The following is a 21,494-nucleotide window of genomic DNA, read 5'->3' as shown; positions in this document are numbered from 1 at the left end:
TAACACAATCTCAGCAGGTATTAGGGAAGGCAAATGGAATGTTGGCCTTTATTCAAAGGGAATGGAGTAAAAAAAATAGGGAAGACTTGCTAAAACTATACAAGGCACTAGTTAGACCACACCTAGAATACTGTGAACAGTTTTGGTCCCTTTATCTAAGGAAAGATATACTCACATTGGAGGCAGTACAGATAAGGTTCACTAGGTTGATCCCAGGTATGGATGTATTTTCTTATGAGGAGAGGTTGAGTAGGTTGGGCCTGTACTCATTGGAGTTTAGAAGAATGGGAGGTGACCTTATTGAAACATATAAGATTCTTAGGGGGCTTGACAGGGTAGATGCTGAGAGGTTGTTTCCCCTTGTGGAAGAGTCTAGGACCAGAGGGCATAATCTCAGAGTAAGGGGCTGCCCATTTAAGACAGAGATGAGGAGGAATTTCTCCTCTCAGAGGGTAGTGAATCTGTGGAATTCTTTACCACAGAGGGCAGTAGAGGCTGGGTCGTAAAGTATATTCAAGGCTGAGATAAACAGATTTTTAATCAGTAAGGGAATCAAGGGTTATGGGGGTAAAGGAAAGAAAGTGGAGTTGAGGATCAGATCAGCCATGATCTCATTGAATGACGGAGCAGACTCGATGGGCCAAATGGCCTACTTCTGCTCCTACGTCTTATGGTCTTATCTTCCGATTAGACACTTTACAGCCTTCTGGACTCAACATTGAGTTTATGAACTCCGTCCCACATTTTGAATTCCCACACTCACCCCCCCACCCCACCCCCACCCCCAACCAAGTGCCAGTTTGTATCTCATTTTCATGTTTTTGCTTTCAGGCAGAGCTGAACCTAATTCTGCCATTTTACACCTACTTTGGATCAATACTTTGTTTCTTTCCTACAACCATTACCACTCCCTTTGCCTTTTATTTCTGTGACATATTTGGTATTTAATCTCCCCCTGCCCTCCAACCTCTCCCTGACCCTCCCTTTTGTTCCAGCTGACCCCCCTTACCCCTTTTTTTGACAGCATAAAGCCCATCACATTTCTACCTTTCTTCAGTTCCGAAGAAGTTATATTGGACCCGAAAGGTTAATTCTGTTTCCCTCACCACAGATATTGCCAAACTTGCTGAGTTTTTCCAACACTTCCTGTTTTTATTTCAGATTTCTAGCATCCACAGTATTTTGTTTCTATTGATGGAAAAATTTAGATGTGACAGGTTTTAAGCAAGCAGGGAAGACATGTAAGAGGGATAAAGAATAAAAGGGAAGGTCTGTGAAAGGGTGAAAGGCAGGAGAGGTTAAATGATAAATAGGATGAAGTGTAGTTACTGATGTATGTAGGTTGCATTTAAGGGGAAACTATATAAGAGCATTTGGGGGGGGGAAAGGAATAGTAGGATATGTTTATGGGGTTACATGAAATAAAGTGGGAGGTGGCTCCTGTGGAGCATTAACACAGCATGAACCAGTTGGGCTGATTTCCCTGTTTCTGTCCTTTAAATCCAAGTAATTGCATGTAATTCTATGAATCACTGTATTATGATGGTTAGGCAGGACCTTCTTTTCCAAAAGCCATGTTGAGATTCCCTAATATTCTTTTTCTGTCTGGATGGTCGTACAGTATATACTAATTCTTCTTTCTAGCAACTAGCCTATAACCAAAGTCAAGCTAATGGGCCTGTCATTATCAGTTCTGACATACTGCTCTTTTTAAATACAGGCATCACATGGGCTTCTCTCCAATCCATAGGCACAGTTCCAGGCATAGGGAGCTGCTAAATATATGAGCAAGTAGATCACACAGTGCAACCCCACATCTTTCAGTATCCTCAGCTGGATGCCATAAGGCCTGGTCAATTATTTGATCCAGGACCTTATCTGCAACCATGATAAAACCTTCATTCATATCAACATTACTGGAACCTTCAAATCTATACATAAGGGTTTAAATTTCTCACAGCTTATTGCCGCCAATAGCAGACAAGGCTCCAGTCAATTGGACTCAGAGCCATGCTTGATTTATGCTTTAGAACAATCCCTGGAAGGCGACAGAGCTATAAATAAAGAATATCTATTGAAAGGTCATAAATCCAGTAGAAAATAGCAATGCTTTTAGTTGGAAACATTGATAAGAGACTTTATAATCATCACTGGTCAGCAGATTTTGAACTTACAACTCACCCAACTCTGGGAAGAAATCAGACACTAAAGTTATCTCAAATTATCTGACTAGAATGGAGAAAGAGTTGACTGAACCAACTGACCAGTTTTAGGCTTCCTGCCTTTTACTGATTTGAACTAAAAGACATGGAAAAACCATTATGGAACCTTCTTATTAGGACATGGAGTGGAGGAAAGAACAAGAGGCTTTCCTGCCTATTACTGATTTGAACTAAAAGACATGGAAAAAGTGGTGCCATGTTGGTACAATGCATAATGAAGAATTTGTCATTACTCTTACCCCATCAAAAATGAAGTGCCAAACCTTGCTTCTCATGACCATAAGGTTATTAATGATGCAGCATTCCATAGTTAAATCTAAAAATGTATTACTTCAAGTCAGACCTGGGTTAGTGACTGATTTTGAAGTCTTAATAGCAGTATGAAGGAATTTTCTGCGCAAAAGTATTGGTAGACACAAAAGCAGGTGATAGTGAAGGTATCTCAGGAGTGCAAAGGGCATATGGTCACTGAACTCACATAAGGCTAAAAGGTGTATCAAGGCAAAGTCAGCCACCTTAGCATAGCAGAAGGGCAATGAATAAGACATACCAGAGAGGCTGTGACAGTGGTGTGCAAAAGGACCACAAAGACCTGTATCAACCATATGCCACCGATAATAGCAAAGATTGCCATTACATTCAGCTTTTATATGAGAGGAACCTCACAAGCACCCACAGGTGATCGGACAGCAACTCAGCCATGTTGTCTGTTTGCCTTTTAGACAAGGTATAAGATTGCAGGTTACATTGAAGATGATTTTACTGCTTTATCAGTTTTGTAGGATACACATTTAAGGTGTTCTGCTCCCATTTTTATCTCTCTACATTATGAACTTCGACGTGTCCCTTGTGAACATGCCCTACTCCACTGCTCCTGTAAGTGGGGGAACAGTATGGGTGGATGGTTACATAGCCAAATGTCAAACATTTAGGGATACTAAAAGGCTGCTACATACATTTGCTATTAACTGATGAGTCAATGTTAGTACAAAGTTTCCTGAAGTTCCTGTGGGCTTAATGCTTTCAAAAGAATCTACCATTACAAATGAAGTCATGAAGGATTATGATGCCACAGAACCAATAGTTCCTGTGCTAGGTCATGTATGCCACTGCTGGAGGGCACCTACAAGGTCTTGAAGCCCCTCTTCTACAATCACCTGTAAACGTTGTCCAAGCAAACTGAAATCGACTATTTTTGGAACTTAAACCTAGACTCTTCATGGCAGCAGGAAAGCAAATATGAGCAGTGTTCCTATGGCCTACATAACTGATGTCTCCATTGTGGATGGTGCATATGTTATCATTGTTGACCAACTGTTGGCCCACCTTAACCATCTCACCTTACAATACTAAATATATATATGCAGGTACATATTTTCAACATGGATTCTGTGATCTAATATCTGAAAAAAATGCCTGTATCATCATACAGCTCAGAAGGGACACTCAGCATACTGGACCTCTATCCCACTCCTCACCATATGCTACTCTCATACTCCCACCAACACAATGATCTGTGATTGTACCTGTGCTGCAGTACTTACTCTAGATGGCAACTAAGACTGGAAACCTGGCTGATTCCTTCCTCCTCCACAGCCTGAGACACCAATTCCTGTTGTAATGCTTTCTGTCATTACTTTTTTGGCTGGCAGAGCAACATCATGGACACATTACCCACTCTCATGGCCCAAGGATGTAAGCAAGATGGTATATAGAGGAAAAAGAAATAAACACCAAATACATTTTAATTTATTAAAACAAATCCTGTATATAATTTGCATCTTTATATTCAGAGAATATAAACTATATAAAGATGGGGCTTACACAGTAGACTGTTTATTTGCTGTATTAAATAAAAGTGCCCAGGCTGGAATTTTCCCTTAAAAGGGAAATTTAAAGTGAGATTGTGATTATTGCAGCTGGATTATAAATAGGATACTCAGTTTTTCTGATGTTTAGGTAGCAGACAGTACAGGAATTCCTATCACTTAACACATTATTATTGTTCATTCCTGTCGGATTATTTTATTTATCATTTCTGCCAGTGGCTCCACCCACAGAACTATGGAATCTATGAAGTCCATTTTGAAACTGTTTGTCAAGCGGTTACATTTTCTTGCCCATTTTCTTCATCTGCTCTTGATGGTGTTGACTCATTACTGGTTAAGGATCCACAGGTGCTGGTCACTCTCTGGAACTTCTTCAAAGGGAAGTTCTTCTTCATTCACATACAAGTCTCGATAGTCAATATGCTGTATTAAAACTAAACTCAATCCTGTTGCCATTATAACGTCCACATACACTTCACTTAAGGATTACTGCACAGAGGTCAAGAGTGAACACACAGATTAATTTTTCTCCTCAATAATCTAGAGCTGTGAAGACCAATTAAAGCACTGGCTGAGATCAGTTAACTAGAGTTAGGTCAGCATTTACGGCACTGAAGGAGGCCATTCGGCCCATTGAGTTCACGCTGGCTTCGCGCTAAACACAAACTTTGGATCAACCGTGAGTCAGTAGAGCACATCTGTTTATTGTACCATTAGAGGAGCTTATCCGGCTATTTAGTTTTAATCCCAACACCACAAAAACAACAAAGGATTGAAGCAGAAGTGTAAAAGAATTCAAATTTGACTTCATATATGGTAGCAAAGTAAACATTGGGCAGGATTTTACGACCCGCGGTGTGGGGGGAGCGTGTGCCCGACCTGGGCAGGCATAATGTAGTGCGCGATAATGTCAGGCGAGCATCCCGACATCATCGCGCATTCACGCGATATTTTGGTTGGCAGGCACGCATGAGAGTCAGCAGCACGCCTGCTGACAATTAGGAGGCTTATTAGGCCCTTAATCAATTCATTTAAACCTATTTTTCGCTGCCCGTCCAACCTTACGGATGGCAGGTGGGCGAATCTGCCAGCCGGCCTTTTGGGTTTTTTTTTGCAAGCCTCATCCACGGGTGGGATAAGGCTTCCACAATTAAATAAAAAATAAAGGTAAATTTTGGGGCAGAATTTTTATTCTGTCGATGTTATTGTGAGTGAGTCCCATGTCGGGACATTTTTTTCAGATTTTAAAAATCCTTATTTTTGATTTTAACTTTCTTCAGCTGTCTGAGGCAGGTTGATGCCTTCAGGGAGCTTTCAGTGCGCACTCACCCGCGCAGGCGCAGACTTTTGCATTCACACTCCTCCCACCCCCACCCTGGCAGCGCTGAAGTTCTCCACACACCTTTCACACTGGCTGGCCGTTAACTGGCCAGCCAGCGTGAAATCGCGGCTGGAGACTGTTTCCCGGCCTCTCCTGGGCCCGCCCGCCGTGCCCACCTGACAACCCAAAAATCCTGCCCATTGTGTTTGATTGAGTCTTTTTTGACGTAGACAATGGCCCTGCTATCCATAGGAAAGAAGCAGGGGGATGTTGTCATGGTCAGGACACCTGGAAGAACAGGTTTCCTTCAGGTCCAGCTGAATTTAATGACAGTGCACGCTTGCCATTTTTGGACCCTGTTACCCGACTGTAACCAGCCAGATTGGCATCAGGTCACAGGAAGAAGGGTGGGGGAGAACAGAGAACAAGGGGAGAAGATTGTGGAAGTGACTGGGGAGATCTGAGGGAGGAAGGGAGAAGATTGGGGGAGCTGCCTGTTGAGGGTATTGGGGAGCCCAGAGAGATTTGAGAATCATGGAAGACATTGGATTGCGGTGGAAGGGGTCTGACCGCTTGGAATGTTAAGAGGTTTACTTGTGCACAGGGGGGAAAATATTTCAGTGAGTGGCCCACCCCATGGAAGCAGCTTGGTCACCTGCCACTCTCCATCTGCTGTCTGTTCGTAAAAACTGTATATGGGCATATTCAAGGTGCTTTTGGTTTGGGTTAAGTTTTGTTTTTACACAGCTTTATATCCCAACTGACCCAAATCAAACTGTTTTGGTTGGGGTGGGGTTTTTGGGGGGACAGGGGTAGTGGTGTTAAAATTCACCCCTGGTGTCTCTAAGCTGTAGTCATAGGCAGAAAAAAAAGCACAATTACCCTGATTTTCTCTGGGTAGCAACATAATCTTCTTCAAAACATTTGTTCTCATCTCTCTCTGTTTGTTAAGGAAAGCTCAAGGGTTTTGTAGGCCTCTAGTCACACATTCTGTCTTTGATTCACGAAGAATCAAAAAGTCCTGGAAAAGATTCAAGAGAATGGCTCCAGGGATGCGGAACTTCAGTTATGAAGATAGATTGAGGAAATTAGGACTATTTCCCTTAGAGAAAAGAAGGCTGACAGGAGATTTGATAGAGGTATTTAAAATCATGAGGGGTGTGGAGAGAACAGATAGGGAGAAACTGTTCCCATTTGTGAAAGAATCGAGAACAAGAGAGCATAGATTTAAAGTAATTGGCAAAAGAAGCAAAAGTGACACGAGGAAATACTTATTTACGCAGCCAGTGGTTTAGGCCTGAGAGTGTGGTGCAGGCAGGTTCAGGTGAAGTAGTCAGAGAGGAATTAGTTATCAAAAAAGGAGGAATATGCAGGGTTACGGGGAGAAGGCGGGAGAATGGCACTAAGGGATTGCTCATTCTGAAAGCCTGTGCAGACACAATGGGACGAATGGGCATCTAATGCGCTGTAACATTTCTGTGATTCTGTGACCTCCTTCCTATGCCAGTAACTTCCAAAACCACGACCTCTGCCACCTAGAGGACAAGGGTAGCAGATGCTTGGGGACATTACCACCAAATTCACCTCCAAGTCATACGCCATCCTGGCTTGGAATTATATCGCCGTTCCTTCACTGTCACTGGATCAAAATCCTGGACCTCTCTCTCAAACAGTACTGCTACAACATATGGACTGCAGCGGTTCAAGGAGGCACATTCTCAAGGGCAATTAGGGATGGGCAGTAAATGCCAGCCTAGCTCACATTCCATAAACGAATAAAAAAAAGTTATTGTTTACAAAATCCTCAGCAATTATGCAGTTCCTGTCAAAATACTAGATGCCATCTTTTACTATCTAAGGCCCATTGTTTCAGAATATATTGACAAATTTTTAATCAAACAGGCAGATCACAAAACCTGTATCTCAACAACACCAATCTGCTAAAATGTATACATCAAACTCTGAAGTATCTTGGGAATGAACAATTTAAGCTTTTCATTATTTCTAGCCATCCATAAATTAAAGAGAAATCAAAAACCTTAATCTTATGAGATTAAACCAAATTCTAATCCTACATATACATATATACAGGAATAGGTGATTTTACAGAAGTAACTATCAACCATTCTCTTGTATTCTTAAGGAGAGCAGACTACAAATAATAATCTGCGAAAAATACCAACCAAATGAGAATTCAGGTTGTGGTCCTCAAATAGCAATATGTCCTTGTTTGATGGTGTGAGTGTGTCTGTTTGTGTGGCAATACACAAAGAAGCAATACATTATGTAAGAGATTGTGGAATTATTTATGGTGATATTGGAATAATAAATCAATGATGAGCAGATAGTGTCTGAAAAGCCTACATTTAAAAGGAAGACCAAATCTTCCTTGCAAAACAAACTGCTGTGGACAGTCTGCCATACCCTTCATCAGGTGAGAAATTATTACTGTCTAATTGCTTTTGCTAATTATTTTGATTTTCTTTTTATGTCCTAGACTTGAATCTCCTTATACCCATCTTACATTGCACTGCGCATTCAGCCAACAAAATGGGGAGCTAGCCTAGTCCCAGAATTCTGATGATGTTCTGGTTTCACCGGTTGCTCTGAGGTGTGAGAGAATGAGGTGACAGTGATTTACTTTCCCTCTGTAGCAGCGTATTCCCTTGTCTATGCCTGGGATTCTTCTGGTCCTTGTAGATCTTTCACTAAGTGAGGAAATCACAAATACAGTCCCGAGCAATCTGTTGGAGCCCTAAAACACTGTGAATTTAAAAATGAGTTAAGTTTAATTCGTGTGACGAATGTACTTTTTCTAAAGTCTGTAAATAATAAGCAATTCAATAGCCTATCTTGCAAATTGAAAATACCTCACCCCTATTATGTTAAAAAAGATCTTTGATCCTTGGTTGGCTGTGAACAGGTGAAACAGGTGGATTATTTAAATTGAATGCTGCAAAGCTTCTTGTAGAGATTGAGGTCAGAAATACTGGAAGACAGTTAGAAGTCAAGTAAGTTGACCCCCTGACTTTGAGGAAGTGTGGCATGTTCTTTACTTTATATTATATAAAGCTGTTCTGATTGAATTAAGTGAGTTTGATCATAAACACTGCTGGGTATGTTTATCTTACCATAAAAAAAAGCAGCTTAGCAATTGTAGCTGGCCTTATCTCTCACCAAGGGTTTGCTGGTTCCACCTTCAGAGAGATTGAAGTATATATAAAAAAGGCATAAGTACCTGGTTCAGGTTGGAAGCGGGTACCATTGATACCCTCTGTCCCGTCACAGTACAAGTAGATAGGGGGAAGCACAATACAACTCCCATTAAGATAAGATGCTCAGGTACTTATGGGAGTGATTGATGACACTGAACCCAAGAAGGTGTCTGTGGCTGTGCTGAGGTTGCAACACTTATAAGGGCGGATGGCTTGAAATTCAGACACAGCAGAGCACACCCAGTAATTTTTCATGGCCCAGTCCCAACTCATTTGTTTGACTGTTGAATATTTGACTTAGACCAGACAGCTCTCCCTGCCCATGGTATGGTGTGCAGAGCTAGACTTGATGCCCTCAGGCACTTGCACAAACTGATGTTCTGGGTCTCGTGCCCTACAATCCACTCCTTCATATGCCATAGATAGGCAACCTATGATATTTTTTGTTTGATGCAGTTGTTTCTATGCGCAACTATAATTTAGAAGCTTATTGAAATGACAGAAAACCTGCACCAAGCAACCAAGAATATTGTCAGTTCAGGTAATAAGAGTAAATCAAATGGCCATTGGTGTAGACAGTCTGAAAGATTGAGATCATCCATGTTGCTGTTATCTCATCAACCTCCGTCTCTCTACTTCTCCTGATATTCCCCGGTCATCAACCACCCAGTATCAGATCCCTCTTAACACTACACTTTCTCTTCCTTTCCTTACAAACTCATCTTGTTCCTTGATGTCTTCTTATGGAGCTCCTGACCACACACTTACACTTGCTAACTCTCATGCTTGACGACAGTGTAAACGGCTTTTTGCTCACCCACCACCCCCATCCCTTTTAAGTAGACTTCAGCACCTTTTTCAAAAATCCTACTTTGCTCCATCAATTCTCTTCAACTACTGCCCACTTCTAACCTCCCTTTTCTAAGGTTCTCAAAATTGTCTTCACCTCATATCTCCATCCTTCTCTCTCCCAAAATTCCCTGTTTAAATCCCTTTGTTCCACTCTGCTCACAGCACCAAGAGCACTCTAACTATCATCATGAATATCATCCCATGTGATCGTGGCACATTATCTTTCATTACACTTCTTGCGCTTTGCACAACATTCTGTATGGGTGCTGATGCCATCCTTTTCCATTGCCCAGCTCCATGGGGTTGTTTCATGTTCAAACATAGCCACATCTGCAGCAATGGCTTCCCTTCTTGGCCCTGCCATGCCACTTCCCAAATCCTGCAAGGATCCTTGGCTGCCTCTTCTTGCTCATCTATATACTGCCCATTTGTGATATCACCTGTAATCACAGAGTCAGCTTCCACATGTGCGCTGATCGTTCTCTGCTTTACCACATCACTGGACCCCATGGCCACCTCTCAGATTGTCTACCCAACATCTAACAAACAACTGAACATTGGGACAATCAAAGCCACTATTCCCACTTCCAACCATAAACTCTGCTCTCTTACCAATGACTCCATTACACTCTCTGGCCACTTGCTGAGGATGAGCTTGACCATATGAAATGTTTGCAATCCTGTTAAACTCAAAGATGACCTATATCCACTCATCACCTAGAGTGTTTCTTTCCACTTCCACAATATTGCTTGCTAAAAACTCACCCCAAAGTGGGTAAGGTAGTATAGTGGTTATCTTACTGCACAAACTTCCAGAGTTCATAATCCAAATGGCAAGCCGTGAAATTCAATTCAACGGATTTGGTACAGTGTCAGCTATGAAAGTCACAAGAATTCAAATGGATCACTACTAAACAGCAGTTTGTAAAGGCTGAGTTATTTAAAATCCCAGAGGGAAACTTTAAACAACTGTCATAACCTAAATTTTCAATTGGTATGTTTGAGATGCAGCTCTGAATTCAGGAATAAGACCACCAGTTCTCGAGGGGTTTTTATATCAAACTACATGAGACATTTATTCATTTACAACAAATTAAAAACATACACATGGCTACAAATTACTATCATAACTTTTTAACAAATTCCCAAATTAATCTCCACTAAAGCAACAATAACCCATAGACTTAACCAGACACCAGGCAAAGCATTTTTACCTTATGAATTCAACGTGAGGTTCCTTTCAATTTGGTTCCTTTGCAGACAGTTGTAGGCTTACATCTGCTTAGATGTTACATGCCTCTGCCTTTCACACACAAACTCCTCTCAGGCTGTACTCAGCACTTCTCTTTGAATGGAAATTCTCATTGTACCACCAGGCCCTTTGAAGTCCTTTCATAGTACCAATTTTATTAGTAATATAAACATTGCTTGGTGTCTCCTAGCTAGGTGCAAGATTTTACTCGCACTCTTGAATGCTCTATTCAACAAAATGCAAATGTATCTATTCCTCTGTTTACATCTCAAAACTACTATACATCAAAGCACCCAGACTAGCTGGCTTTAATCCACACACAGACACACCCACAGACTAAACCTCTATTTAAAAAAAAAATTCCAATAACATTATATACATTAATAGTTTCATGACAAGTCAAATTCACTTCATATACATTTCTCAATTTTCAGAAGGTGGGTAGACCAGCTTCTCCCAGATATTTGTCAACATCAATTAAATTGAAAGCTCTAAGCAATGCATTCATTATGTTATCTTTGTATATGTTAATTTGAGATTTTAATGAACTTTCAGATTACTGCCATTAAGGGGCGCAATGACAATCTCTTACACACTAAAAGTTGCAGATGCCCGATTTGCTGGATTCTCCAAACTACTCTTTCGTTGGAAAGGAAGTATTTACAAGCTGTTGTACAAGGAGTTCATTGTGTTCATCAGCCTATATTCAATATTCAGTGTTACATACAGGTAAAAGACATTTTTTGCTTTGTGATTTAATTCCCCTGATCACCGTTCAGCTTTCCTTCTTGGTCCCTGTTAACATGACTCTCTCTCCTTAATGGTTCCATTTACTTTCAAAAGCATACACTTCTCCTCAAAATAACAACAGCCCTTCTTTCCTCTTCTAATTACTTGACTATATTGTCACCTCCAAAATCCATGTCCATCTCTCCTGCAATTCTTCATCTAAGTCCATCCAATTAAATTTCCAGCCTTGATACTGCACCATAGCTGCTCCAACATTATGAATGGCATTCTGTGGCCGTGAGGAGCAATACCCCATCACTCTGTGTTCCTTGGACTCTGCGCTTGCAGCAGCAGCAGTCTGGCGGGGATGGAGGGAAATGCAGGGCAGCCTGTAAGGCGGTGCTAAGCTCATTTTTATTCCATGTCGGGCTATTTATTCCATGACATCCTCTGTGGCTGTAACTGGGGCATACTATCCCCCTTGGTCTTGCTGCAGCTTTTAACATGGTCAACTCCGGCATCCTCCTTCAAAACATCTCCACTGTTGTCAGCTTGGTGGGATTGCTATTTCAAGGTCAAATTCTTACCCATCTCATTGTAAGCAGAACACTTCTAGCAATAGTTGCTGTACATAACCCCCCGCACCAACACTTTGGGAATTCCTCAAGGATCCATTGCATTGACAGCCTTTCTCACTCTATAGTGACGCCACCACCATCTTTATATTAGCCCACCTGCTCCTGAAAGCTTGATCCATGCCTTTGCCACCTCTAGGTCCACAATCTCAATGTTCTCCTAGTGGGTCTCTCATTGTTCCCTTTCCATGAACTCCAATTCATACAAAACTCTGGCCTATATCCTATCGCGCACTAAGTCCCACTCACTCCTAGCCTTGCTGGCCCTCTTTGATTGACAATCCCGATGCCTCAAATTTAAAATGCTAACCCTTCTGTTTAAATTTCTGCATGGCCTTGGTCTTCCCTTTCTCCAACATTGTAGTCTCTGTTCCTCTTACTTCAGCCTCTTATGCAAAACTCCCGCCCTCTCCCTTCACCCATCATTAGTAACTGTATGCACCAACTGGTTTAACTGCAGCAAAGAAAATGAATTATCTTCCGAGTTGGTGACACCGTTATTGTGTGTTTGGTTTAAATAAAGGGAGGGTAATGTCATCAAACTAAACAGTTTACCAACAGCAAATTATCTGATTGTTCTATGCTTATTGCTTCATTCTCTGAAACTGTCTGGTTGATCGACTGGTTATCAACTTATATGAAAGACAGGCCCGGCTCTGGCAGTCCCAATAGCGGAAAAAGATGAGATGTTCACTGCTATTGAGGGCTGCAACAGAACCACAACTTCCCGGAAGCCCTCTTACGCTCGATTCCAGAAGTTGCAGTTTGCCAGAATGGGCAAATTTTGTGTTGTAGCTTCACCAGGTTGACACCACGTTTTTGCATTGACGGTGTTGCCGGGGCCCATCAGCCTGTAAAGTTGGGCTGTCTGCCCTGTACTTACCTCAATATTTACACAGATTTTAAGGCCGCTCCCAGCAGACATACAGCTTGTTCAGGAGGGTAGCCTTTTAAATCAGGAGGAGTGTTTAAACAATCATTGCCAGGTAGATGCCAGTGTTGTAGCTGTACTGGAACAGATTGGCTAGGGATGCAGCAAGTTCTGGAGCACAAGTCTTCAGTACTATTGCCGGAATATTGTCAGGGCCCATAGCCTTTGCACCCTCCAGTGCCTACAGCCATTTCTTGATATCAGGTGGAGGGAACTGAATTGTCTGAAGGCTAGCATCTGTGATGCTGGGGACATCCGGAGGAGGCCGAGATGGATCATCCACTCAACACTGCTGGCTGAAGATTGTTGCAAATGCTTCCGCTTTATCTTTTGCACTGGCGTGCTGGGTTCCCCCATCATTAAGGATGGGGATATTTGTGGAGCCTCCATCTCCTGTGAGTTGTTTAATTGTCCACCGCCATTCACAAGTGGGTGTGGCAGAACTACAGAGCTTAGATCTGATCTGTTGGTTGTGGAATCGCATAGCTCTGTCTCTGACTTGCTGTTTATGTTGTTTGGCACACAAGTTGTCCTGTATTGTAGCTTCACCAGGTTGACACCACATTTTTAGCCATGCCTGCTGCTGCTCCTGGTATGCCCTCCTGCACTCTTCATTGAACCAGGGTTGATCCTCTGGCTTGTGGTAATGGTAGAGTGGGGGATATGCCAGGCCAAGAGGTTACAGATTGTGTTTGAGTACAATTCTGCTGCTGAGGACCCACGGTGCCTCGTGGTTACCCAGTCTTGAGTTGCTAGATCTGTTCGAAATCTGTCCCATTTAGCACGGTGGTAGTGCCACACAACACGATGGAGGGTATCCTCAATGTGAAGATGGGACTTTGTCTCCACAAGGACTGTACGGTGGTCACTCCTATCGACACCGTCATGGACAGATGCATCTGCGACAGGCAGGTCGGTGGGGATGAGGTCAAGTATGTTTTTCCCTCTTGGTGGTTCCCCCACCACTTGCCGCAGACCCAGTCCAGCAGCTATGTTCTTTAGGACTTGGCCATCTCGGTCAGTAGTTAATGAACTTATAATCAAAAGAGACAGTTTGAACCTTAAGTAAATGAAATAAACAATTTAAATACAAACACAATTTGATTTCTATTTACTATAGCCAACTGTATCACTTTATGTGAATGATTGCCTTGTGTCTGAGAATGTGTTTCTATTGCTATTTCTTGTAGGTATTTCCTGTCATGAACAGAAGATTCTTTTTGGGAATGTGGCGACATATTGTGACAAACACACCAGTCTTATCCCAATGTCATTTGTTTTAGGTCTGTATCTAAAGCTTCTACTACTATAAATCTATTAAGGAATTGTAAAATATCACTCATAACATCATGCATTTATATGGTGTCCTAATGGTTAATACATGGTAACATATCTCCCTTACCTACAAGATTCCCTCTGTGCTGCAAGCCTTTTTCTTATTCATCATCTATATCCTAACTCTTGGCATCAAATCCACAAGATCCTCATCTTCAAATCTCTTCACATTCTCGTTCCATCTTACCTGGTAAATTTTTGCCAGTCCTACATCTCAGTGCACTCTCCATTCCTCTGACTCTGAAATGCCACATTTTTCCTGTTTCTTCTCTCCTAGCACTGAAGGGTGATCTTCTGGGATCTTCTGGCAATCTTCTGGAATTCTCTTCCAAAACCATTTCACTGTACTCCCTCCACTCTCCTAACATTAAGAGGCCTCCTACACTTATCTATTTAACCGTGCCTCTGGCCTTCCCAATGAATTCTTTTACCTCCTATCCAGTATCCATCTTTCCCTCGTCTGAAGAATGCTTAGATGTTCATCCATGGGAAGAGCACAATATAAATTGTAAGTTGTTGGTGTTTATGTTATAAACATAAAACAAATTGTTGTGGTCATGTCAATATTAGGAAGGGACATTGCTATCAACTCCTAGTGTCAGAATAAGGTAAAAGGTGCTAGAAAATGCTGGAAATAGATAGCAGACTAGTTAGTACTTTGCTCCCCTTACAGAAATTTTCCTATTTAAAGGAGAAAGCAAGTATCAGGGTTAATCTGTCCATGTCCTTTCTGCAATCTGCATTGTCACTTTAAGAAAAATCCATGGTCTCTAAAGAATCCTTCCAATAAGCAGGATGTACCCAGGTGACTTCTTCCAGTGAAAAAACAATTAATTGCAGCTTGTTCCGAGGCTTTTCAACTCAACCTATTTACTAAAAACTGAAAGGAAGCAGGGCAGAGGAATGGAACAGTTCAGTGGAGGTGTAGTGTACCATGCTGTAGACTGACAGGAGGGGGTAAAACCGCTTGACAAGCTCCTGACAGGGAGTCCTGTCCCAAGTGGAGATCAGCAGCTTCACTCTACAGGGAAAATGAGAGGGAGGGGGAGAGACACACGCCTTCCACAGCTTCCACTATCTGATCCCCCTCCTACAACCTCAAAGGGCCATTTTCATGTAAACTGTTTGCACTTTCCTGCTCCTGCTCTCAGGGTTGCAGGTATAGAGCCAGTTTGGTGGATACCCCTACCCTGTCCTCTGAATTGTGAAATATTGAATGCCATACAAGGAAATGAAGAGGGATTTAAAAAAGGGTAAAGTAATGAATTTACGGTGATTTGCACCATAGCTATAAAGCTTAGTGTAATCAATAGCAAATGCTGTGATATCATTCAAATAATTGTGGCCACCATGAACAAATGAAGTGTAATTGTACCTGGCCAAGGTATCATTGTGCAACCCTCTCTGAGTCCAATGCTGAGTGTGCACTAGTAATAACCTGTGGCCCTTAACCCCCACCCTTCCCCTGGCAGGCTTTTATGTTACGCTTATTGTTAACCGTTGGTGGAGCCAGTACACAAATATCCCACTTCCAGATCAGCTGATGTGTGTGGTATCCAGTAACGTTCATGGTGTTGATGAAAGGGGCCGGATGTTGCGGCGCACACTGATCCGATACGCCAACCTCTCCTCAATGCTCATTCTCCCGTCCATCAGCACAAGGGTCCGAAAGAGGTTCCCCTCCTTAGAGCACACGGTCGAAGCAGGTAATGTAACCCATATTGTCATAAAAATAATGAGTTGACATACACGTGAATATCCTACTTGCGGATATCCCATGACGAAAAGTCAGGACAAAGAACATCTTCCTGACTGCATTGGCGATGTTGGTACAACTATGGGGATCTGCAGTTGCTGAGGCTTCTATAACTTTATGTAGTTAATAGACACGTGCAGCTATAGGCATCGTTATCGGAAATATATTCATGCATTCACAGCTGAAGCAGCTATGTTCTCATTCAAGATGCTCATGCACTCAATTTCTAGCAGCAGGTATCTGGACAACTTTCAGAAGCATTAACCTGGCTGAATCCCTCTCACATTCCAAGTCTGCTCAGAGAACTAACTCAGCATCAACCAAAAATTAACGGTCAGAATTTCTGATCTACCTTAGTATCGAAGCAGTTTGGTATATTCACCCTCAGTCATTGATATACCTCTCTCACTCATTCAAACAGCACCTCACTTCAGTAAAGCACAGTATGTTGCTGTATTTCTCCTCACCAGTTGATACTATGATATAACTGGGCTGCTGTTTTAAAAGATCCCCTCTGCCCATTTTCAAACATTTTGAGGAGTTGGTCTTTTCAAACTTTACAAGAAATTGTTTTTTATTGGATTTTTGTGAAGTACAGTATTGGATAGCAATTGCTCAAGGGCAGTTATTTATTTAAAGAGGTAAATCTACTGAAAATATGAACAAACATGCAGGAAAGTTTAAATAAAAGCAAAATACTACAGATGCTGGAAATCTGAAATATATTAAAAAACACTTTTAAAACTCAGCAGGTCTAGCAGCATCTGTGGAGAGAGAAACAGAGTTAATATTTTCAAATGTTAACTCTGTTTCTATCTCCACAAATGCTGCCAGACCTATTGAATTTTTCCAGTATTTTCTGTTTTTATTTCAGGAAAGCTTAAATTTGCCCGTGTGTGAAATGTGCACTCAAACAGATAGTCTTGTAACTGGTGGCTTAATTACAATATTTTGTTATTTGGACAAAAGGATATTAGAACTTAATTGTGCCTCAGATAGGGCAAACATTCCTGTTCACGTGTCATCAGATCGGCATAGTAAGTGAAGGAAATCAAGTGGGAAGAACCCACCCAACATTCAATAATTGTGCAGGTTCATTTATGGGCACAAGCTCCTTTCTATTTGATTTTCCTGTATTTGTTGTATCAGGTGACCCGATACACCCAGGTGCAGGATATAGAAAATCAGCTCCATTATGACTTCAACCTTTCAACGTGCCTTTGCTGGTTATTCTTTTTTCCAGGTTTTATGACCTGTGATGAGCAAAAGAAATTTGAAAGCCTTTACTCTGATTTTAACAAGTACTGGATTCCATGTGTGTGGTTTACAAACCTGGCAGCACAGGCAAGAAGAGGGGAGAATCCGGGATGATGTCGCTCTAAGATTACTGATGGATGTAAGCATGATACCTTAGTCTCTCAATGGGAAATTATAAAGCATTGGATTCAAAGAGTGGGAAGGTCAATGCTGAAGTGCAAATGGCTACTAACATGCAGCACCATTCATAATACAGGATTCTTCACTGGAATACACAGTGCATTGAGGCCAATAATATGACGATGTGCAGCCAATCCTTTGAAGAGTTTTGGGCACCTGCTCCTCTAATTATTGGATGTGAAGGCCTGAGGTCTTCAACCTTCCCAACAGGCTCAGCTGAGTTCAAGACAGCCAACCGATGCAATGTGTCATAGCGTCATACAGGTCTACAGCACAGAAAAAGGCCCTTCGGCCCATCGAGTCTGCACCAGTCAAACAAGTACCTAACTATTCTAATCCCATTTTCCAGCACTAGGCCCATAGCCTTGTATGCCATGGCATCACAAGTGCACATCCAAATACTTCTTAAATGTTATGAGGTTTTCTGCCTCTACCACACTTTCAGGCAGTGAGTTCCAGATTCCCAGCATCCCCTGGTGAAAAAATTCTTCCTCACATCTCCTCTAAACCTCCTGACCCTTATGTGGGCTTTGAGGTCAGCACATAAAATATGTGCATTACTGATTGGAGCCACAAAAATATTTATTAATGTTTTCCCTATAATCCTTCTGTGCTGTAAAATTCTACTATTCTTTAACATGGCTAGAGCACCTAAAAGAAGCATTCCAGTCCTGCAGTAACAAGAGAGGCCTTATTAAAATAACAATTTTAAATTGCACCTGCCCTTCCCCTTACCTCCCTCTTTCTCTCCCTCCCTTCTTCAGGAAGCTACTCAGCACTGCACTGCTGCTGATGACTGAAATTCTGGCTCATGTTTCCCATCCCCCTATCCAGCATGTCATCAGCATTGTGCCAGGGTGCCAGGAAAATGTGTGAATGAGTTGAGCCCACATGAACAGGTAAGACCAGCTCTCTTTTGCACAGGGGCACACAGTGGGGGAGACTGCATTACCTGCAATGTTGTGTTAAAGCGCTAGTTAATTGATGTCACTACTGAGCTGTCGTAGCTTGATCTCTCCGTTTCTCATTTGCAGGAATTGAATCAACATCGGGCAAAATGCAGCCTGTTATTTCACTATGACTGGATCAGCATCCTCCTAGTGTACATTCAGGTCAGAATTTCATTGAACTCCAATTCCTGATCCATTGAAATTAGAGTCTATCTATGGCTATACACGTAATTAAGGTACCAGCTTCAATCTTCGATGTATGCTGCGTTAGCAGATCTCAGCTGCATCAGCAGTCTGGGTGCTAAAATTGGACTCGGGACTCCAGGTTCAGGAGAAGAAAATGAGCTAAGGACCGCCTCCAGAGTATTAATCAAAGAGCCCCTAAAAGTGGTCCCGCACAACATACCCTCTCATTTATTTTGTAGTGCACAGGTAATTTGTCTAAGTGCACAGACCCATTAAATTTTTTTGTACAGTTGTCTATGAGAGGTAACAAAGGGGCTGACTTGTGCCTGGCTGTGCAGCTTAGGGGGAACATTGTCCTGTTGCAGTCTCATCGCTTGCTGAGTAAGGCCAAGATTGGGCTCTTTCAGCTTTGAGCTGCTGCCAATGCTCACGTGTGAATAATGGCCAACTTGAAAGAAGTGGAGAAAAGAAAACTGGAGAGGAAAAAAGAACAAAGGAATTAGAATTTATAAAAGGTACACTGGGCTATTTTTGGTATTAACTCCTTCATTGAAATCAGAGTTATTGTATGAAACAATCATAGGCACCAATGTATGTCCTACCATTCATTGGTGCAATTTGCTGGACTTCCAGTGCATCATATTTTTGTTGGGTACTTGTGTCAGGGCATCATGAATTTGATGGAGCAGTTTGGTGCTTTAAATGAATTTTCATTCGCTTCTGTGACTTTTGGCTTGCACTTGGTAAAGATTCACCTGCAGAAATACTGGAACTTACGAATGTACACACTCGGCATCTAACAGAGTGTAGAACAGGAATCCTTTCCTAAGTATTTAGAGTCCACATTCCATGATTGATTGACCGTATCCTCTGTTTTACTTCACAGGTGATTACTATTGCAGTCTATTCCTTCTTTGCTTTCTGTCTGATTGGACGCCAGTTTATTGAGCCAAGGACAGGCTACGGAGAAGATAACATAGACTTTTATGTTCCCATCTTCACTCCACTGCAATTCTTCTTTTATGTGAGTTGGCTTAAGGTCAGGGCTTTGCACTCAATTGGATACATTGCATTTTAAGGGGCTGGATCACAGGGAATTTGGATGGTATAGTTATTTGCATTAATATTGAGTGGAGTTGCATCCTTGGGCCCTCCTATTTTTCATCTGTATGTGCCCCTTAGAAATATATTATTCACAAGCGTGGAGTACAGTCTTTTATGTATGCTAACAATCCTAACTTTACCCTCTGACTCCATTTTTAAATTCCTTGTCTGTCACTGTGCTGAAAGACAGCCTACCCAACCCCCAAGCTGAAACTGAATAGCTTGCAGGTCAACAGTGACAAGACTGAAGCCATTCTGATTCACTTCCAACAGGAACCCTGTGCACTGCCTCAATCTCAATTAATGAAAGTTCTGTCTTCCTTTGGGTCATCAGCTGACTATCAAACCCAACATCCAGTCCATCACAATGGCCAAATTTCACCTTCAAAACATCAGTCTTACCTCATTTCCACTCTTGCAAAACTCAATCATGCATATTATTTTTAGACTCAATTTTTCCAACACAATGTGATTTCCTCCTTACACAAATCCCAACTAATTCAGAATTTCTCTCCTACCCTGCTGACCTTCTGAATTTCACCTTAAAATAATTGCAATTCATCCAGTACTGATCTGTCTGCATCCGATCTAAACATTCAATTGGCTCAGAGCTGAATCCTTGTCAGCCTGTTTGCTCCCTATTCCTTTCTAAAATCCTCAAAGCTTCAAATCCCTCCACAGATCTTGCCTTTTACTATCTCAGCAATCTCTACCACTCTTCCTCCTTGGTCTACCTTGCACCTCCCTCCCTCTGCTCCACATTACATCAGTGAATACACTTCAAATTGCTTCATTGGTTGTAAAGTGCTTTTGGATATAAAGGTCATTGAATGGTGTAAGCTAACGCAAGTCTTTCTTTCTTACCAGCAAGGGCAAGGGTTTCAACTTGTTCCACACTCTGGAACTCTCAAATTACTTTGCCTTTCCATTTCACCTTAAGTTTTGTTAAGGCTATCCCCCCTAAACTGGGGTGGTATTAGCATAATGGTATTATCACTGGACTAGTAATCCAAAGACCGCAGATGGCGAAATGTGAATCCAATAAAAGTCTAGAATTAAAAGTCTGATGACCATGAAACCATTGTCGTAAAAACCCATCTGGTTCACTGCCCTTTAGAGGGGGAAATCTGTCAACCTTACTTGGACTGGTCTACATGTGACTCCAGACCCACAGCAATGTGGCTGACTCTTAAACACCCTCTGAACGAGGGCAATTAGGAACATGTAATAAATGCCAGCCTAGCCAGCAATACCCACATCCCATAAACAAAAAAAAAAATCATCTTCCCTAAACTTCCTCTCCTACCCTTGCTCAGGTTTGATGTCCAACTCCGGACCCCTTTACTATGCTCTGCTGCAAATGTATTTAGTTCTTGTACTGCAATGTGTCATGGAGAAAGAAAATTGGCAAAAGCAGAACAAAAAATAGCCACAGATGAAGTTAACATCAATAATGAAGGTGGTTTCATGTCTCTATTCTTAATCAGGTAGAACAGATCATTAATCCATTTGGGGAGGATGACAATGATTTTGAAACAAACAAGTTGATTGACCGCAATCTTCAGGTACATTAATATTGTGGTTTTGGACCATTAACTATTGCAAATAAAGCAAGTGATATGCTGCATGTGGAAATGGTTAAAATTGCAGTGTCCTTAATTTTATTTCAATTTAGTGATTTCATTTTAATCAGCAGCTTGTTTTAAAATGCCCCCATTGTCCCCCTCAAGCCACCCAAAA

At 41.8% G+C, this 21,494-nt stretch overlaps 1 protein-coding gene across 1 annotated transcript; it reads left to right on the top strand.

The window, feature by feature from the left end:
• The first annotated feature begins 11,268 nt into the window (after positions 1–11,268).
• best4 (bestrophin 4) lies at positions 11,269–21,398 on the top strand. Its single transcript, XM_078560944.1, is given in 9 exon segments — positions 11,269–11,420; positions 13,672–13,682; positions 14,177–14,269; positions 15,794–16,027; positions 17,321–17,426; positions 17,428–17,473; positions 18,549–18,626; positions 19,537–19,689; positions 21,242–21,398. Coding segments are annotated over 9 exon segments (960 nt in total). The 3' UTR covers positions 21,329–21,398.
• The last annotated feature ends 96 nt before the right edge of the window (positions 21,399–21,494 follow it).

Source organism: Cetorhinus maximus, chromosome 17 (genome assembly GCF_964194155.1).
Source record: "Cetorhinus maximus chromosome 17, sCetMax3.hap1.1, whole genome shotgun sequence".
In the NCBI taxonomy this organism is placed as follows: Eukaryota; Metazoa; Chordata; class Chondrichthyes; order Lamniformes; family Cetorhinidae; genus Cetorhinus; species Cetorhinus maximus.
This window is presented reverse-complemented; position numbering and strand designations above follow the sequence as displayed.